General features: G+C 41.7%; 1 protein-coding gene across 1 annotated transcript; it reads left to right on the top strand.

Annotated features, from left to right (window-relative positions):
* Positions 1-1,954: 1,954 nt before the first annotated feature.
* On the top strand, positions 1,955-20,544 carry LOC308311560 (ubiquitin-like-conjugating enzyme ATG3). Its single transcript, XM_080758294.1, has 13 exons — positions 1,955-2,036; positions 2,156-2,227; positions 3,206-3,247; positions 4,585-4,634; positions 5,907-5,977; positions 7,447-7,554; positions 7,922-7,971; positions 8,983-9,076; positions 9,181-9,215; positions 10,467-10,622; positions 17,001-17,128; positions 17,954-18,022; positions 18,371-20,544. Exons 2-13 carry the CDS (start codon positions 2,156-2,158, stop codon positions 18,450-18,452), a joined length of 957 nt encoding a protein of 318 aa, XP_080614420.1. The 5' UTR covers positions 1,955-2,036; the 3' UTR covers positions 18,453-20,544.
* Positions 20,545-20,947: the final 403 nt, after the last annotated feature.

Below are 20,947 nucleotides of genomic sequence, written 5' to 3'. Positions count from 1 at the left end.
GTATTAGTGACTTTCTTCATATGTTTTTTAAATGTTAGGGTTGAGTCTAAAATGACTCAGAGCGGTACTTGAACTCTGTGACAACTGACAAGGTCAAGTTCCTCTCCACCCAGAAACACATTGGATGACTCCAACACAACTGGTCTTTTGGAGAAGGCCATGCAGACTGTCTTTTTGGCATTCAAGAGCATGAATCTATAAGCCAGTGTTGAATGCTTGTCAGGGCTACGGTTAGAATTATTGACACATCTGCATAGCTTTTACCATGGGCAAGTACAACAGCAGAGAACAAAATTGGACCCAGTATTGAGCCCTGGGAGACACCGACCGAACAGGTGTGGCAGGGAGATTTTACACTGTTGACACTTACACACTGTTTTCTGGTGGATAGATAGGAACTAAACCATTCTCTAGCTACCAGATGTGTGATCGGTGCCACCAGAGATTCAGCATTTATTTTTAACAAGTTTGTATCGAGCCCATAGGCATCCTTGGCTTTGGATGCTTTCAGTGATCATCTGATGATATTTACAAGCAGGTTTTCAATTTCATATTTTTTGTTCACCATACTACGAATGTTTAAGTGGCCACAAAACAGTAAAAACTATAAGTACTATACTGTATATGCTATGTCTACATAATATGTTGTCAAGGCTAGGGCAAGTGCCCTGGTAAGTGCTATCTGAAGAAGAGGCAAGTCTTCAGACTACGTGGATCGGGAGTGAGTCTGCAGTTCTGATTGCAATGGGGTGTTCATTCCATAGTTTGGGAGCAAGAAGGAAGAATAGTCTGGGTCGTGTGGAGCATTGTCTTGGATGTTTTAATGAAGGCCTATAGTATACTGTTCCAAATTTAGACCTGAGGACGATTCTACAAATGCCTTCTAAATCCTGACAGTTTTCCGAAACATGCATGTTTCTATGTCAGTCGTTCTCAAACATTTTCATGTCAAGGACCCCCAAAAAAATCTGGATTCGGCCGCTGACCCCCATCTGAAAATATGTAGTTCCATGGGACACCCCTGGAAACAAAGATTTGAGTTAAAAACGTTCTCTCTGAAATAATATATATTCAAAGATTTGCGCCACATTTTTACGATTTTTCAAAAATATACAATCACGATCTACAAGCTCGTATGAGCTTGTAGATCTGCTATTTTTCAACAGCTAAAGTAATGCTTAAAACACCAAAAGGGGTTCCCGCCCTCCATGGGTTCAGCTCTGCTCGAATGTTGGTGGAGGTGCCTTGCCAAGCAAAACAATGTGCACTTTTCAGTAATGCCTGACATTGCTGCAATGCTGCGGCTTGCTTGCACCAGAATTGATAATGCATGTTTTGTCTGAGTGGAATGTTGATCTATGGCTCAAAATCATTGGCTATACCAGGACCAAGTATTTAGAAATCCTGAAGTTATGATTTTTTAATACACATAACTTTATCTTGATGGCATTTTGGATACCAGTAGCCTAGTTATATAAGTGTTGTGTAATCGTGTTCAATTCAAATGTATCTAGAAAAAACATCGAGGTCTGGATGGATCATAGTCAAAGTACAATTTCATTTACACATCAATGATAAAACTAAAAAAAACTTCCAGCCTAAAACGTGTGATAGAACACAATTTAAGAAGCAGTTGCAGTCATTTGTGGGTAGGTCCGCAATCAAACATTTGACTAATTGACTAATTTAAGCTGTAGTGGTTGGGGCACTAAAACAAAAGGCTGTTTTTTCCTATGCAGTTCAGTGTTTACTTTGTGGACCTTTAGCATGATCTAGTCACTCACTGTCACTGGACTGTGTCCTATATGTTGGATTATTTCCATTCCAGCAGAGATCATTTAATATACTTCTTGGGGCGGCAGACGAGACGCGTCTGGCAGACGCAGGCAATTTGGGGTCCTTAACATAGCTGTTCTCGCGAGAACTGGATAGCGGAAGGGAGGAACGCACGAACTGACAGGTCATGTGACCTAGCTAGTAGTGCTGCTGCTGCTGTTGACACTGCTGATGTGTTCATCTGCTTCTTTCCACGCACCGTGAGTTGAGTTACTACTTCATTATAACCAACACCCCCATTTAAGCGTTTTACTTAATTACTGTTTCTTTCATACGAATGTTGACGCAGCGTTGTTGTCATTATTATTATTATTATTAGATGCAGAACGTCATCAACTCAGTGAAAGGAACGGCGCTTGGCGTAGCCGAGTTCCTCACCCCAGTCCTCAAGGTAAGAAACAACACCCCGAGTGTTGTTTATTACACTGGTTCCCAGACTGTTTAATGTCAAGGACCCCCAAATGGACACTTCTAGTAGTCCGCGGACCCCCATTTGAAAATATATGAGTCTGCAGTGATTCTCAACCATTTTAATTTCAAGTACCCCCTGCAGTTTGACTTGCATTAATAGCATTTCTATCTCTGAGACCCCAATTTATATTTTAAAATCAATGTTAATTTTAACTGAGAGTGTACAAATGGAACCAAATGGACCCATCCATTTGGTTCCATTTGTACACTGAGTTACAGACCCATAAGGGTCCATTTGGCTCCTAACTATCTTTCAACTGGGGACCCCCTGGAACTCTAGGGGTCCCCGGACCCAACTTTGGGAACCACTGGTTTATTAGTCCTCGAGGTAAGAGAACAATAACACCCTGAGTGTTGTTTGTTTTAACTCTGACTGAGTCAAATGTAACCAAATGGACCCCAGCCCAAACCCTCTTTCGTATGACATAATAATGGGACCAAAGGGTAGGGTTCCCCAATCTGTAGTATCAGAGTTACAGGTCCATTATAGGTTCCATTTGTATTAGTATTAGTATTAGTACCCTCGTAAGAGTTTTTTGTTTTTTTTAGATTTAATAGATAGTTTCATAGATGTGTTTGTTCAGCGCTATCATTGTGTAGTGTTGCGTTGGATTGTGTTTTCAGAAACCCTCAATATACTGTATGTACTTGGTCTGCTTTTTATTCCCAAATACACCAAACCTCTTTGACGAAAATAGCTGATCTACAACAAGCTCACAACTCCTCGCAGTTTGCGAGCTTTTAGATCGGCTATTTCTGACTAATTTCCCCCTGAGAAGAATAGGGATGTTGCATGTTGGATGGAGTAGTTAATGTAAAAAAAAAAGAAAAAAGGTGGTTCCCATCGATGATATAATAAGCATATTTGTGCTGGTTGCCTGTCTGTCATTGATTCCAGGAATCCAAGTTCAAAGAGACGGGAGTGATCACTCCAGAAGAGGTGAGATTGATTGAAATAATAATTCATTGATTGAATACTTTATGTCAGAAATATAAACACCACGTGGTACAACAATAAGACATTGAATTTAAAAGGATGACGCAAACAAGTCCAGGGGACTTGTTTCCATTGTGGTCCTGTAATGTATTTCAATTCATCAACATACTGTATAGCATACAGAATTGACACAATAATTCATGTCATCAACAACTACAAACAACTGTACAAAAAAGACGTGCTTGACGTGTTATGTCTTACACACCCTTTTAATGGATGGTGCCAGGTGTCTGTATGGATATCTTGATAGCTCTTCATAATCTAGGGGGTGCAACAGTTAATCATAAAGAAATTATAAATAATGTAATACATCTGTCCCTGTTTTGGGCATGCCATTATAGGCAAAATGTCAAACACTGTGACAACAGTGAAACTAGCCGATCTTGTCGCAGTGCAACGTGCTAGTAGCTTCTCCAATGGTTATTTTCACTGCTTTTGCGTGACTGACACCACTGTGCGACAACGTATAAAATGGGGCTAATCTATTTATTGATTTATAGACTAATACATGAAAAAGGTGATTATTTGTATAAGTAGAATAATTTGACTAAGAATAGAGGGTATGTGTGTGACGATCATCATCATAACCGGAAGTTATGCGGGAAAAGTACTTTCTGGCCTTTACAGCCCCTACATCCAAAAAAGAAAAGTCCTATCTGATTAGTTTAGTTTAGTTTATTCGCACAATAAAAACAGTACACAAAAAAGGTAACATCAATAAAAGAGAAGTGTGTGCAGGTGAGAAAAGAAACCCAGGGAGGGCTTATATGTGGTTCTCACCAAAAATATTATACAAATAGTAATATACAAATAGTAAGACAAAGTAATCAAACGGTATGGAAAATAACAAAAACAACAAAAAATACATTATTGTGTGTGTGTGTGTGTGTGTGTGTGTGTGTGTGTGTGTGTGTGTGTGTGTGTGTGTGTGTGTGTCTGAGTCTGAGTATGCACAATAAGGCAACATTACATCAGAATCAATTGGAGAGGGTTGCTTCAAGAGGCTGGCCCTCAATCTATGTTTAAAGTTACAGAGTGAAGATGAGGAGTTGGCAATAAGTATGTGTGAATTCAAGAGTAAAGAACCTCTGACTTTTATGGACATGATTGTATTAAACAACGTTAAACGTCAAGTAAACTCACTTTGCCACTCGATTTGCCATTCACTTTATGCATGCGCATACCCTCTATAATCAATTGTTGCAGTCCTATCACCATGTTTGAAAGTGTCCCGTCCTGTTTGGATTGATCAGTGTTGATCCTCGTGCGTTTGCTGTTAGTTTGTGGCAGCAGGAGATCATCTGGTTCATCACTGCCCCACGTGGAAATGGTGAGTGTTTGAAATACCATCGTCTATGTGTGAGTGAGAGCATTGTGATGATAGTGCTGTAGTGGTCACATGAGGTGTCTACTGGGGCCAAAAGTATTCCACACCTTAACTCATTTTATACTTTTAAGACATTTTCCAAAAAGTGCCCATCCATACATGCAATGATGCAACACGTTGATTTTTTTTTGTTGCCTTAAGTTAAATACCTAAACAAATCCAGCCATTTTTTTTACAGATAATAAAAATGATGTGAGCTGGGAGTGAGTTCCATCATCTGTGTGTGTGTGTGTGTGTGTGTGTGTGTGTGTGTGTGTGTGTGTGAGCGCATTGTGATTATAGTGCTGGGGAGAGTGGTGAGGTCAGGTGATGGTCAAAATAATACGTTTTCAAATGTATGAAAGTAATTTGAAAATGGCAGATCTACAAGCTAACAGTGTCTCATCAAAAAGAAAATGCGTTGAGAGTTTGTAGAACGACTATTTTCAAATGGCCGAAATGTATGTATACTAATAGCAGTGGTATCTTTAACCCATTCTGACCGGGAACCCATTTTGGCGTTAGCGTCATGTCATGCTTTAGCTATTGAAAAATACAAGCTCAAGCTCATAGCGCGCCACCGAGTGGCGCGCTATGAGCTTGTAGGTCTGCTATTTTTGAAAAATCGAACAACTGACATTTTTTTAATCTGATCTCAGGTCAGAATGGGTTAATCAGACCCAGTGTGTGTCCAGTGGAAACCTCGTATGAATCTGATCTCAGGTCAGAATGGGTTAACTCCTGAGAGCGTAAAATGAACCCAAATGGACCCGTAACGGGTCCATTTTTGGTCCGAGAGGCTAAATGTCGTCAAACGGTGGTCCGTGGCTCAAATGCAGAATAAATAATGGGCCTTGAAATGAAAATGGTTGAAAACCACTAGGGCTGAAGTGGTTAATGTATGTTTCATACTAATAATAAAAATCTACAAAGTAACTAACTAGTCACTAACGTTTTCGAATAAATGTTGTGGAGTAGAAGTTAGTAAATGCACTGAAAATCGGAAATAATCCAATAAAGTAAAAAAAAAATGCCTCAAAATTGTACTTGGTTACCATTGGTTGGCATCACCCGATCACCTGGGCTGTGTTGTTGGAGGAGTTCAGAGAGGTAACGGGCCGGGGAGCCTGGTTGTTGATTAGTAGTGCAGTCCTATTACAATGTCAGATGTTTATAATTAAGCATGATGTTGTGAAATGACGTGACTCATATTTCACAATGCCATGGTCCACCCAGGGCGTCAGGAGAAGAGAGCAAAGTCAAGCCATATTTGCCTCCGGAGAAGCAGTTTCTTCTAACACGCAATGGTAAGCTTTTGTATTTAAAACTTAGATAAAGTGCCCCTCGGGGCACAGGTCTCTCCACCAGGACAGGTCAGGTTGTGGCCTCCTGGTGGCGCTATAATAGGCCAATGTGAATAAGGTGCCATTTCTTCTTTTTTTTGGATGATTGGATGATTTGAGGCATTTTGTTCCAGAAATGTGTTTTGCAAAAATCCACCTGTTAGTGGCGATATAATAACAGGCCAATTTGGAAAGGGTGGTATATATTCCTCAGCCTAGTAGGAAGGTCTGTGAAAGATTTCACTTAAATGGCACGCTGCGTTCATGAGGGTTTTTGTTAAAAACGGGCCAATCCTGCAGACTCTGAAAGCCAATGTTAGCCAATTCGGATGGAATATGAAATTTCGGACAGATCCGTCTTGCACATATGACTATAGAGATAGTGTGTAACGATTTGCGGGAATTTTGGACAGAATCTGGAGGATAATATCCAAAAAATGTTTTTCAAAAGTCGGCCTCCTGGTGGCGCTATAACAGGCCGTTCTGGAAGATTCGGGGCAGAGGTTCGTCGTTGGCATCCAGGGACTGTGTGCAAAATTTGGCATTGACCGGGTTAATGGTGCCGGAGATTAGCTGTACACAGACGGACGGACACACACACACCATCAAACATCTTTTGAAAAGTAATATTTTGCTGCTCTATGTTGAAATTCATATGTTCCAAGGAGCCGTCCGTCATGATGTCTCACATCTCTAGGTCTTGGACTTTGGATTCTCTACACTTGTTACCAGAACAAATGTGCTCCTCCAGTATAGTGTTCATTTGGACGGCACATTTTGATGTAGTTTTAGTCACAGTCTTTTGACTAAAATTCCATTTAGTTTTAGTCAACTGAGTTTTAGTTTTAGTCGACTATGGGTGTAGGGAAATTCGCACTGAGCTCGTTTTTTTTTATTCAGTGGCATTGCACCGGGTGCGTTGTCGTTAGAAAATCTGGTGCGCTGCGCCCCCCACCCCCAGGTGTGCCGAGTGCCCGAACTGACGGACCCTCCTCGGAAGTTGGGGTTGTTCAGTGTGCGTGTGTCACTCAATGCGGTGTCTTGAGCGATCCCCGGGGGCAAAAGCGAATTATTTTGGTAAATAATTACTTTATTGAATATAAACCTTGGCCCGTTTTAACTGGTTTAACTGGTCGTTCGTAAATAAGCCACACTCGGTGCGCTCTGTGACGTCACCGGCCTGCACACTCAAAAGACCGAGCACGTTACCGGTGTGCATAATCCGAACGTACCCTAAATGTAGTTTAGTCGACTAAATCTACAGTTGATTTTGTCGACTACAATGTATTTTGGCAGGCCTTGATGGCGTCGTGATGGCTGTTTTTTAGACTTGAAATAGGTTCTACCTGCACAGCCTTTGTGATCTGCCTTTTGGGCAACCCTGGGTTTTAAAGAAAGCTCCATTATAAATGTGTGGTGTCTCTTCTCTGCAGTTCCCTGTTACAAGCGCTGTAAACAGATGGAATATTCAGATGAGCTGGAGGCCATCATAGAGGAGGACGATGGAGACGGAGGCTGGGTGGACACCTACCACAACGCAGGTTTGACACACACACACACACACACACACACACACGCACACACACACGCACACGCACACGCACACACATTCCTTTCTGCAATACCTGTTGTAGGCATGTCACAATTATCTTTTACATAATAATGTCAATCCTTTCCATGTTGAAAAATGTCCATGCATTTTCAATTTTTTTTCAAAAATAGCAGATCTACAAGCTCGTCACTTTGTGTTACTTATCTGTTTTTTGTGACTATTTTAGCTTTGTTTTGTGTAAATCTCTCATTTATAGCATATATAGAGTATGTATACTGCCTGTAAAGCTGTTGTGGATGTATATGACTTGTGTCTCGCCATAAGGTTTTGATCTCGTATTCCTTTTGTCCTACTAGGTGTGTTAGGAGTTACAGACGCTGTGAGGGAAATCACACTGGACAATAAGGTGTGTGTGTGTGTGTGTGTGTGTGTGTGTTATTGAAACCGTCTTGCTTCCATCTTCATGCTCCTCATTATTACAAGTCATGTGAATACAAGTAAATCCAGATGCGGGTGACGGTTACAAAATAGATGCAGTCTGTCTGGAATTAATTTGGCCCTTCTCAACATTTACAATATATTACGTTGACTTTGTTCTTGAACAGTTTGATGCGTAAAAAATAGCAAAGCAGAATGAATGATCAACCCTTTAAAACCGGAAAGCGCTGTCCGTGTCATTTTAGATGTCCGTGCTGGCTATTCAAAAAACATATTTGAACATCTTGTGAGAACTACAGATTTTAGAAGGCATGATCTGTATAATCAGCCTCGGGTCTTAAATATGTCTTGAACTTGTGAATTAGAACACAATCGCATGTACTGTAGCTCTTTCCACAATGGCATTTGAGAACTTAATCATGAACCCTGCCCTCATAATTCATAATACACTTCTGTTTGAGTGTTTCCCAGCTTTGCTGGCCTTTAACAGACATCTGACTGTCATTTTAAGCTTCCATGTGCAGAGATAGGCTTTCTGCGGGAGACATGTCGATCCAGTGAATCACCGTGTAAACACAGCCACAGCTGTGATTGTTCACCTAACAAGAACAACATTACTGCGGAGCTGGGGCAATGGACCGAAAAGACATCGATGCCCAGATTTAGAACCAATAGCCGACATAATCTTGCTTGTGTATACAGTAGGTTAAGGTGGCTTTGAAAAATAATTGCGAAAATTACAACGGGGTCTGTGAGATTGTAGATCTGCCCTATTATAGGCACTAGCTGCAACTATAGACGAATGCGCAGAGGACGCTGCCCTGGACGCAATCATAACTGCGCCGGTGACAAAGCCGCTCTTAAATTGTCGCCGCGGGACACCGCAGTTATGGTTTCCGCTCCCCCGAGTCTAGCGCTCGCTTCTCCTCCTGGGACAACATGAATATCGTGAATTCATTCATTAATCCTTCTATTCTAGGACAAAATGAATATGAACGTGAATTCCGGAGCGGGCGGAGACGGAGACGACGGCGAGGAAGAGGACGAAGAGGGAGAAGCGGCGGACATGGAAGGTACTAGTCCATAAAAGCAGCTTCCTATCATGTGATCATTCCCCAAAGCACACTCCCTCGTGGCGTCGTTAACGATGTCTCCCTTTTCAACATCTCCTCCTCAGAGTATGAAGAGAGCGGCCTATTGGAAACAGATGAGGTAGGTTGATGTGTGATCTGATTTCACGGTGGTGTGTGTGTGTGTGTGGGGGGGGGGGGGGGGGGTGGGTCCTGGTTCCACTCAAAACTCCTGGGATAGTGTCCCATTCCTTAACCATTCCCTTTATCCATTCCTATAGGGGGGTTCCAAATGTACCCTTGCAGGACTTTTAACTCTGAGAGTGTACAAATGAAACCAATTGGACCCTTATATACTGTAGCTCTGTAACTCTGAGCGTGTGCACACACGGAACCTAATGGACCAGTGTCCATTTGTACGGTCTCAGAGTTATAATAACAATAATGCATTGCATTTTTATAGCGCTTTTCTATATGCACTACGTGCCTACTCAAAGCACTTTACAATGGTCCATGCATTCATACATTGGTGAAGGTGCAAAGTGGCGAACAGTCGACGCCAGCGTCCTCACTTCCCACATTCACACACCAATGGTGGCGACCACTGGAGGCAATGTGGGGTTCAGGGACACTTCGACATGTAGACAAGAGGAGCAAGACACTGAACCCCGGCCTAACGGCTCCTGATGAGCAGCCCCGGTGCCTCGCATGGTTTCCTCTGCTGTCAATTGAAATGTTTTTCATAAAATACCACTTCTGTTGGTTCAATACTAAATCTTAAATTTAAAACTAAATATTAATGCTTCTAAAGATTCTTAAATTGACGACGATCACATTAGCTATAGCCGATCTTGCTAACCCATTTTTGGGGACGGGAAACGGAGGTTTTTTTTCCCAAGTTTGGTGGCAGGCAATGAGTGTCACTCAAGTACAAAAGGGCTGCAGTTTCAATATGGCATATTGTTGAATGTAATGCACATTGTCAAGGGCTTTGGATTGTGGTATATGAATGTACCATTTAGCCCATTTTGGGCGGGAACCCCTTTTGGTTTTTTAAGCATTATGGTATACTTTAGCTATTGAAGAATAGTAGGTCTGCTATTTTTTTTTTAATTGTGAAAATGTAGCGCAAAGCTTTGAATATTTTCTTTCAAAGCCAACCTTTTTAACTCAAATCTTTGCTTCTGGGGGTGGGGGGGGGTGGGCCCTGGAGTAACATAATATTTTCAGATGGGGGTCGGCAGCCAATTACATATATTTTTGGGGGTCCTTGACATGAAATAGTTTGAGAACGACTGACACAGAAACATGGGGTTTTTCCAGAAAACTGTCAGGATTTAGAAGACATCTGTAGAATCGTTGCCCGGTCTAAATTGGTTAATTGTGTCTTCAGGCAACCTTGGACACCAGCAAAATGATGGATGCCGCCAAAGCCAAAGCGGAGGCCGGGAGCGAGGACGGCGTCCTCCAGACAAGAACGTACGACCTATACATCACATACGACAAATACTACCAGACACCTCGACTCTGGCTCTTTGGCTACGATGAGGTACTACACACACACACACACACACACACACACACACACACACACACACACTTGAAATATGTATTTATGTCCACATAAACGGAAGTACAAGAATGCCTTGTGCATGTGTCGCACACACACACACACACACACACACACACACACACACACACACACACACACACACACACACACACACACACACACACACACACAATTAATGCACTTCCCGTTGCAGTCAGAACTGCAGCATCACTCCCAATCTTCCGCCGTAGTCTGAAAACCCACCTTTTCAGACTCCATCATGGCCCATAGCACTTACCCCACCCCCTTAGATAGCAATTCTGTAGACTTAGATAGCATTTGATACAGACTTATAGCATGTTATGTAGACAGCATAAGTGCATTGTATGTAGTCATAGCACGTCATAGTACATATGTATAGCATAGTAGTATAGATGTATAGCTTATATGTATAGTTTCATTATAGATATTCCACATGTTACTTTCTTAGCTTACGCATGTTTCATGATAAATGTTTTTATGTGATGTATTCCCATGCTTTTTTGTTCTTGCTTAATGTAAATCGCTCTGGATTAAGAGCGTCTGCTAAATGCCTAAATTGTAAATTGTAAATTGCACACAGCGCAGACATTCTGTGTAAATAGATCTACACAAGCTTGTAGATCTGCTGTTTTTTGGGCCAAGGATTTAGTATTCAGTTCAATTCCAGTTCAAATTGTATAGTGCTGAATCAACTTTATATGCAGAGATCAAAGACGCCACGTCCCCCCCTAGCCTTGCAAGCGTTTTGCATCGTTGCGACGGTGGCAAGAAAAATAAACTTGACTCCTTTCATGGGGATACAGTGGAGATACTGTAATTAGATATTGTGTATAGTTGGTGTCCTACTGTACTTATTTAGGCAGTCATGGCAGAGTCGGTCTATTCTAGACTACAATTAGAATCACACTGATTTGTTCCCAGCTACCACCTCTCTAAAGTAACAACAACTAACAACAAACAGTTGTATATAGCCAACTGTCAGGCCAGCTGTAAAATGTTGCATGGGAGCCCCCTTCTGTCGTTTTTGTGCAACTGCATTTTACACTGGACTACCTTTTTTGAGTGGTGCAACCACTCCTATACAACCAGCAATGTACACCTATGTGTTCACCTATGTATTTGGTTAAAATGGGTAGGGTTTAAAAAAAGGCAAGAGCTTGCTCTGGTGCACTGGCCTAAAACTGCTAAAACTTCTGAAATCTATGTATGTATGTATGTATGTATGTGTGTAGTATTTAAAAGGGGGGCTTTTTTGTAAAAAGCCCAGCCCACAATACCTTCATATATTTAAAACTAATCCAAAATAGGGTTACCAGTGACGGGCAAACTGCCTATTCACTGGGGGCTATGCAAGGCAGAGGCGTCCACCCCCCTGAGTCCAAGTTAGGCTAGACCGCATACCTATGTGTTCACCTATGTATGTGTATGTATTTGGTTAAAATGGGTAGGGTTTAAAAAAAGGCAAGAGCTTGCTCTGGTGCACTGGCCTAAAAGTGGGTCCTTAAAAACGGCTAAAACTTCTGAAATGTATGTAGGTATGTATGTGTGTATGTATTTTAAAAGGGGGGCTTTTTTGTAAAAATCCCTGCCTGCAAAAATGGGGTTACCAGTGAAGGGCAAACTGCCTATTCACTGGGGACTATGCAAGGCAGAGGCGTCCACCCCCCTATGTATGTATGTATGTATGTATGTATGTATTTGGTTAAAATGGGTGGGGTTTAAAAAAAGGCAAAAGCTTGCTCTGGTGCACTGGCCTAAAAGTGGGTCCTTAAAAACTGCTAAAACGTCTGAAATGTATGTATGTAGGTGGGTATGTATGTATGTGTGTAGTATTTTAAAAGGGGGGGCTTTTTAGTAAAAAGCCCAGCCCATAAAACCTTCATATATTTAAAACAAATCCAAAATAAGGTTACCAGTGAAGGGCAAAATGCCTATTCACTGGGGACTATGCAAGGCAGAGGCGTCCACCCCCCTGAGTCCAAGTTAAGCTAGACCGCATACCTAAACCAATGTCCGAAATGTCTTCTAAAACCCAAGGGTAAAATGGATATAAAAATAGACAGTAATAAAACCACCTAAAACCATAAAGGAGTAAAAGTTCACAGCAAGGCCTGGAAACCATTTATTGATTGGACAGATGTATGTATGTATGTATGTATGTATGTATGTGTGTGTTCATGAGCACCAGTAGGAGTACCAGTAGGGGCGCTGTTGTGCCATGCAGAAACAGAGAGAGAGACAGTGCTGAAATACTGTTGCCTGCTAATGAGAGAGAGAGAGAGAGAGAGAGGAGGAGGGGGGGAGAGAGAGAGAGAGAGAGGGGAGTTGCACCACTCGGTTCACACGGGTGTGATTTTTTTTTGCAGAGCCTGTGTTTCGATGGCCGCTGATGGGATGCTTGTTTTACTGCGCCGGCTACTACTAGAGCGGTGTTATATAACCTCACAAAGATGTGGCCTAAACCTAACCTCAGTAAAACTATGCCTAAACCTAACCTCAGTAAAACTATGCCGAAACCTAAACCTAGAGTCCAGTAAGGGCTGTAGATGAACATGTCCTACCTAATCCCTTCAAAGGTGATCACACCTTAAACATCTGACCTCCAGTAACCTCAAAGGTGGTTAGATTTAACCTAATTTAGAAACTTTTAGTAATTCGCCTACAGTAAAACTAAAAGTATTTTTTTTGTAACATAATCTTATGGTTACTTTTAGTAGCAAATTCTGATTTAAACTCTTTGAACACACCATTGAACTTTAGGCCTACCATGGCTACTAGTTTTAGCCAACCAAAAATAAACATTGGCATAAAAGAAACTAAAACATAATTGCAGAGACTCTTCTTCAACAAAGCAAACATTCTTTGTTTTGTACTGATACCAGAAGGTCGCTAGTTTGTATCCCCGGACCGGCAAGTTAAAATTACCACCGCTCAAAGTGCCCTTGAGCAAGGCATTGAACAACCCCTACCATGAAATGTTCTATGAGCAGGGCCTGGCTGTAAACAAGTTCTTGAGCTTAGTCCAGTTACCCTGGGTAAACATGGTAACTTTGCTTTGCTTTATACATACAAATGTATGGTACAAAACACTGAAGTCCTTCACGAAAACCTAACCTGTAAAACAAGTGCCCCCTCAGCGACCATCGACTCCCAGGCTCTGCAAAAAAGACTCCCCATTTTACACATCACTCTCTCTGTTCACACCTTTCCTGGTGTTTCGCCCTGGTTGGCGTTATGAGCTTAGGTTTAGGCATAGTTTCTGCGAGGTTAGGGTAATGTTAGGCATAGTGTTTGTGAGGTTAGTGTTGGGGGTTAATAAATACATAATAATTTGGGGGTCCTTGAGGTGAAAAGGTTACAGCACCACTGACATAGCAACATACGTTTTTTTCCAGAAAATGTATGCTGGATTCACAGGCAACATTCAGAAGACATATCCCGTTGTTATCAGAGCTGTTGCACCATGTTCTGTTCTGCCTCACTCACACAGACACATGCAGACTGTTTGCATTCCTCCAGACATGTCACTTGCACAATCAATCATTCCCAATTCCACAATACTGTGGGCCTCTTTACATCCGACGGCCCCACGCACAAACAGTGTGAGGGGCTGAGTTGAGTAGAGAGGCTGCCTGGGAGTCAGAAGGTCCCTGGTTTTGAGCCCCCAAGTGTGTCTCTGGTCAAGGCAGCGTTCTGCTGTACCAATAGATGCAGAGCACAAAATGTAACATACTGTATATGTATGTGCAAATCTAAAGTGAGGAAGAAATCCTATTGAATCGCAGCAATCGCAGCATCGCGATATAATTAAGAATCTCTAAATAAATTGAATCGGCACCCTAGGTATCAAGATGGTATCGAATTTAGGTTGTAAGTGCCTCCATTAACAGACATGGTATGAACTGGTTCAAAAATCCAAAGATCCAAAAGAGAAATTAGATGTTTGATCGTGTCCCAAAGGCCTCGTTGAGCTTGTAGATTGGCTACTTTCACTACTACTTAAACATGTGTTTTACTAGAATTTCGCCGGCCTTCGGCCGGCGAATCCTAGTTACATTGCAGCGCAATATGGGAAGAAGGAAATTCTCAGTAGTGTGCCCTGCACATATGTAGTAACGGATGGGTTATAAAGTATTAATAATAACAGAAAGTGTTTTTTATTTCTCATAAATACGCAAACATGGTGAAACAACTACAGTCACAGAGAGCAGTGCCAAGGTAGCTGCTGCCTGCTAACGATGCAAACAACAGCCTTGCCTGTCGTGTGTGTGTGTGTGTGTGTGTGTGTGGGGGGGGGGGGGATAGCACTAATTTTCGACATTTTACTGTGTCATAAATATTTACATCTGTAGCCTATATTGTGATTACATTTGACCGTACATTTGACTCTTGTGTTATATTCTTGTGAAATATTCAGTAAAGTATTGTGGTGAAATATTCACCCCAAGTTGATAAGATATGCAGAGAATATAATACCCAGAACCCCCAGTTTGAAATGCATTAGGCCACAGACCCCCATTTGATACCATTTGCTCTCTGGGAAAATCAGGGTCCATTTGGTTCCATTTGTATGCTCTTGGAGTATGATGACTGCTAACAGTATTATCATAAAATATGTCTCAGTTTGAAGATTCAAAAAAACATATTTCATATGTGTGAGCTTGTAAAGTAGAACGTTCAACCTAGAGACAGTGTTGCCAAGTCTGATCATTATAAGCTACTTTGGACTTGTTTATCTATTGGTAGTCCTTGACATGGAAATGTTTGAGTTCCACTGCTCTGAAACAACATTAGACAACAAAGTTTGACAGTCAACACTATAATTGATTATTTTAAGACTAATTTCCGGACCATTTCTGATTTACCTACTTTGAACTGGCCTATTAACATTTTTATAGACCTGGTTGCTTGTTTCACTCTCACATCCACGATATGTGGCAACCCTGGTTTGTTTTGGTTTGCGTGTGGATGTGTTTTTGTGTTGCTTTAGCATCTTTATCACAGTAGCTATCAGAGGTTGCAGCAGCTGCTGCTGTCATGAAAACGCAAGTTTCTGTCCCAGAAGCTCACGTTAGGTCTGCGCACACTGTATGTTGCTATGGCAACCTGTCATCAAATGCTGCTAACGTTGTGGTCAGCACTGTTAGCATGTGTGCTATCAGGCAAAAGCTGAGATAGATATAAAACTACTGGCCAAAATGTCATACAAAACACAACAACTAAAATCGGAATGTAATTGTGACCTACAGACCATCATGATTTGCTTGCTGGACCTATAATTAATTTATTTGCATTAAATTGCCACTCGCCCATATAAATAAAAAGCAATAGCCTGCATGTGTGTGTGTGTGTGTGTGTGTGTGTGTGTGTATGTGTGTGTGCGCGTGTGCGCAAGACAGACGTGCGTGTGTGTGCAGGCTGAGAGCTGGTGACTGTGATTGACGTGTGAGCTGGATAAATCAGTGAGAGTTGGAAAAAGCGCCCGCAGAGCCAACTCGCAGGCAGTGCCTCAGGCCAGATGCCCGAGAATCGGTACAGGAATCTCTGGGTCACCAGTTTTGGTGTGACACACACGGCTTCCACATTTAGCTTCATACTGGGTGAAAGTGGCGTTCCAAAAATTATTTTCCCCCTCGGAATTCTTATTCACAATGAGATGGAGTTGAGGTGTTTGTGTTTGCTTGCTGGAGCTATAATTAATGTATTTGCATTAAATGTCCACTCGCGCATCGAAGTAAAAAGCAAGATGGCTGCCGATTGCGAGCGGAGAGACGGTGAGAGTAGTGACGTGTGAGCCGGGGGCGGGCCTCTGACAACAGCATGAACACAGGGCAGTGTTGCCAGGTTTGCGAATTGTAAGCGAGTTGTAGTGTGTGCAAGTAGCCTGGTTAAAAGGCCTTGTTTCTGCCCGTGTTGGGGCAACAGAACATGTCGACCAGTTTCTGTCAACCGCTTTTGGTCAGGTGACCAACTCCACAAATGTTAAATTAGATAATTTATGGAATGTCTTTGACTTTTCTTTGATTTAATTACTGACATAAATCATTGAATTAGTTTTTTAATTTGTGAAAAGATATGTGGGTGGTGGTGCCTTGCATGGTTTCCTCTGCCATCGATGTATGCGTGTGTGTGTGTGTGTGTGTGTGTGTGTCTGTGTGTGTGTATGAATGGGTGCACGATGCACAATCTATGCAAGGCGCCTTGGATAAAGAGAACCAAAGTAAAAATGACCCATGAAAATGTGACCACGACCCACAAATGCATCCCATTCCCAACCAACGTTTTGGAACCAGTGGTGTAAACTAAGTGTGCGACCTCTCTCCCCCTCCACAGGACAGACAGCCTCTGAGCGTAGAGCAGATGTATGAAGACATCAGCCAGGACCACGTGAAGAAGACGGTCACCATCGAGAACCACCCCCACCTGCCACCCCCTGCCATGTGCTCCGTACACCCCTGCAGGTCAGAGGGACAGGAACTCACCCACGCACGCACGCACACACACACACACACACACACACACACACACACACACACACACACTCTCTGTCTTGGATTGTCATCCAAAGTTTTGACTTCAAAATCATGGTAGTCTTGCATAGTCACACCATCTCTGCATACTGATACATTTATTGTATTGACTTGCCTACAGCAATTTAAAGATTTCTAAAATAACTGCGCTGCTAAGACTTTAGGCCGGTTATATTATATATTTTTTTGGCATAGTTACTGTATATAATTTCAAAGCAGTAGGCATGTTTGTCAATGGCTTTTTTCACCACTGTTCGTGCCCAATGATTGTCTGCTTTCATCTTTTATGCCCCAGACAAACTCCAGGACTCTCTGAAACTGGACAAACTGGTCTCTAGAGACATTTAAGGCACTACTTAAGGATGCATTTTATAGGGACTGTACCTGCTTTGTGTAGCCCTGTGTATTTGCATTAAGATGTTTTTTTATATTATTTATTATATTGCACCTTATTTAAAATTGTATTGTTTTTTTGTATGTTGTGATCATGTTGTCTGCACGTCCTTCCAAAAGAGAACATGCTCTCAGTGGTCTTCCCTGATTTTAAATAAATGTCAATACAATTGTGGCTATGCAAAACTATATAATGGCAAGCCCTGTCTCTGCCATACCTTTATTTTATTTGCCTTTATAAATGTGTCATTTCTGATCTATATCTTTATTCATGTTAATGTATTATTGTACCCTGTGTCTGCCACACAGATGACTATGATGCAGAACCACACACTTGACGCTGAGCTCTCTTTATGTTTTCAGACACGCTGAGGTGATGAAAAAGATCATTGAGACTGTGGCCGAAGGCGGAGGCGAGCTGGGAGTACATATGTATCCTTGTGTGTGTATATAAGCCTTTTGATTTAGCCAGATAAGCTCTTCACTTTCTTATTTTTGTTGTTTGGAAGCACTCACTTTCAATAAAGCAACATCCTGCTGCCTCCTGCATTATGTGCCAATTCAAAACGGGTGGTACGCGGGGCCGTTGAGTGATATCCAACAAGCGCTTGCAAACTACAAAATGCAGAGAAATAAGTAGCTCATAACATGTCTACAGTGGATCTTTATGAAACAAACAACACTTTGCAGACAGAAAGACGATAGTTCAAGTTTTTCATACAGCTGCAATGTTGTTGAGTTAACATTGTACATCACAATCTCCTTAACCAAAAGCTGCAGGTATCTTTTGATTTTCCTGAAATTTGTCCAGGCTGTCATTCCCACAATAGAATACGACTACACGAGGCACTTCACCATGTAACACAAACACACACACACGCGCACGCACACACACTGCTGCCTCTGCTGGTTGTCTGGAGGTGGGAGATTTCTCCTGCTGTTGTGAGCGGCAGATTAGAGATGGCATGTCGGAATGACTTTCAGGAACGTGGGTGTTTACTCAGAGCCTTCTTGGCACAGGGACGGGACCATTGGACCACCGGGATGGGGAAGAAGACGTTCAACTCCACAAGTTTACCAGCGATATATACTGGCTTCATGTGGCCATCGCACTCGCAGTGTTTTGGGTTTTTTCCTTTTTCTTGTTCTTGTAAGACTTGGCGCGGTCTTCACTCAACTTCACACAAACCTCGGACGCTACACTTGAGCCCCTATTCTGGGTTGAGCGTGTGGTGCAGCTGGTTCACTACATCCTGGTTGTGTTCCTGCTCTGGCTCCAGTATAGATAATATAACTTGTTTAAATGTCTCCTAACAATGTCTTTGGGTTATGTTTCTCTTCCAGAGTGTTGGGTTTCGTTTTTTCTCTCCTGCTCCACTTTAGCAGACCAGATGTTTATAATATATATATATATATATATATATATATATATATATATATATATAAAATTGTCTGTATCAAGCTACGTTTGTACGTGTTCTGTCGCGACGCGTTGTATGCTTTTAGATGTGAGGTTTGTTTGGCACGTCTTGTGACGGAAGTATGAAGTCTTTAAGCCTCTCTGGAAATGTTGCTGCACTTTGCTGGAGTCATAGTTGGACGTGGTCATATTTAAAGCTGCAATCCTTACCTTTTTTGTCTGTGACTATGTTATTTTAACCAATCTGTATGGTTAAAATATGTTTTAATATACCGTAACTAACTCTACTGCAGTGGTTGTAGGTGGTCTCTATGATTTATTTTTCCAATTTTTCTTTTTTTCAATACAGTAAGGCTTTTTTCTTTTTCTTTGCATTTTGACTACATGCTATTAGCAGCAAGGAGAAAAAAAAAGCTTATGAAACCCAACAATGAGGCTTATTACCCACAGTGATGTTGTACAGTAAAGTCTGTACTGTACAATGATAATTAATACAATTCACTTTAAAAATCAACAACAGAATTTAATTATTAGCAAAAACTAGTTTAAAAGGGTTAAAGCTGTGTTGATTCCGTCGACTAAAACTGACAAATATTCGACTACCTTTTTTTCACTGACTAAAACCGTAGGATTTCAATTGCTCATGGCTAAAATCCCAGGTAGGGCATGGGGGAAAAAAATAAATGATGGTTTGCATCTATAACGCCAGTTTGTCTTAATTCTGCTGTCCTCTGTCTGTGTGTGTGTGTGTGTGTGTGTGTGTGTGGTCGCTCAGGCCCGGTGTACCTCTTTTTGTTGTTGCTTTGACTTTTGCGATGTCGTGTTTTGTTTTCCCTGCTGCAGTGTCACTACTCTTGAAATAAATGTTCTTTCCACAGTAACCTCTGCCTCCTCGGTGTTGTCCAAACGGATCGTATATCGCAAGCGTTCCCAAACTTTTCAAATGGACCATTTGGAACACCCATAATTGGACACCCCTCAAGGAACCTTGGGTTCCCAAGACCAGTGGTTCTCAAACACCCCCCTCCCCCAATAATCGGATTTTAAATGAGGACCCCCAGCCTGACAAGCACTTGGATTGTAGGAGTCGAGACATTACATTTAGTTTGAGTCGGATCCACAGATAAATCTTGTGAAAATAGCAGATCTTCAATTATTTGACAAAATGTGGCTGTTTGACCAGTTTTATAGTATAGTTTGTTTATTACTTTTGATGCCGTTATGGTGTTTTTTCTTTCTCCATCTACCATCCATTACATTACATGTCAATTCACTGTCATCTGGGGACTCCCCCGAGGGTCCTGACTCACAGATTGAGAACCACTGACTTTATTGTACCTACTGTATTCTAATACTGTATACCTGACTCAATAATCCACTTAACACACAACTGCTGTCTGCGTTTTCTGTATTTTGTTTGCCTGTTTGATTCCATATGACTCCTTGTGCATCTACTCGGTGGTAACAACTCTTTGAACAGTTGAAAGTAATGTACATTTTATCAAATAAACAACATCTCCTGCTATTGGAAACAGATTTGTGGTATTTTCAGTTTTCTATTTGGCAATAAACGAGGTTTGGACAGGTTTGTCATGATTTACTTTTTGTTTTAGGGTTAGTTCAGATTTTTGGACTTAAAGCTGTAGGACATTCTTGCCATTGATATAGTGGTTGCAAAGGCCTGTTCATACTCCAGTTTTAGATGATAAGGTGACCACTGAAAACTACAACATGACGTCACGCCGGTGATAAGCGACTCACCTCCCACCAACACATCTCTCTGTTTTCAATAACCACCTTTTCACCTAAAACTGTATGAATAGGCCTTTAATTGATTGTCTGAGTCCCGTGGTGGGAGTTATGGTCTGGTTTTGGTGAATATTCTGATTATCATTGCAAAACATACATTAACCACCTAAGCCACATTTCGGCTTTTG

This window comes from Protomyctophum bolini (assembly GCF_963924005.1).
Source record: "Protomyctophum bolini genome assembly, chromosome: 24".
In the NCBI taxonomy this organism is placed as follows: domain Eukaryota; kingdom Metazoa; phylum Chordata; class Actinopteri; order Myctophiformes; family Myctophidae; genus Protomyctophum; species Protomyctophum bolini.
Note: the sequence above shows the minus strand (reverse complement) of the source record. Positions and strands in the feature narration are given on the sequence as shown.

What these genes read in the sequence shown, in the direction of transcription:
- LOC308311560 (XM_080758294.1), top strand. Translation starts at nt 2,156, where the DNA reads ATGCAGAACGTCATCAACTCAGTGAAAGGAACGGCGCTTGGCGTAGCC. An exon ending in GCCTATTGGAAACAGATGAG is followed by an intron (nt 9,216 to 10,466) that starts GTAGGTTGATGT and finishes TTGTGTCTTCAG; the next exon opens with GCAACCTTGGACACCAGCAA. An exon ending in GGCGAGCTGGGAGTACATAT is followed by an intron (nt 18,023 to 18,370) that starts GTATCCTTGTGT and finishes CAAAAGCTGCAG; the next exon opens with GTATCTTTTGATTTTCCTGA.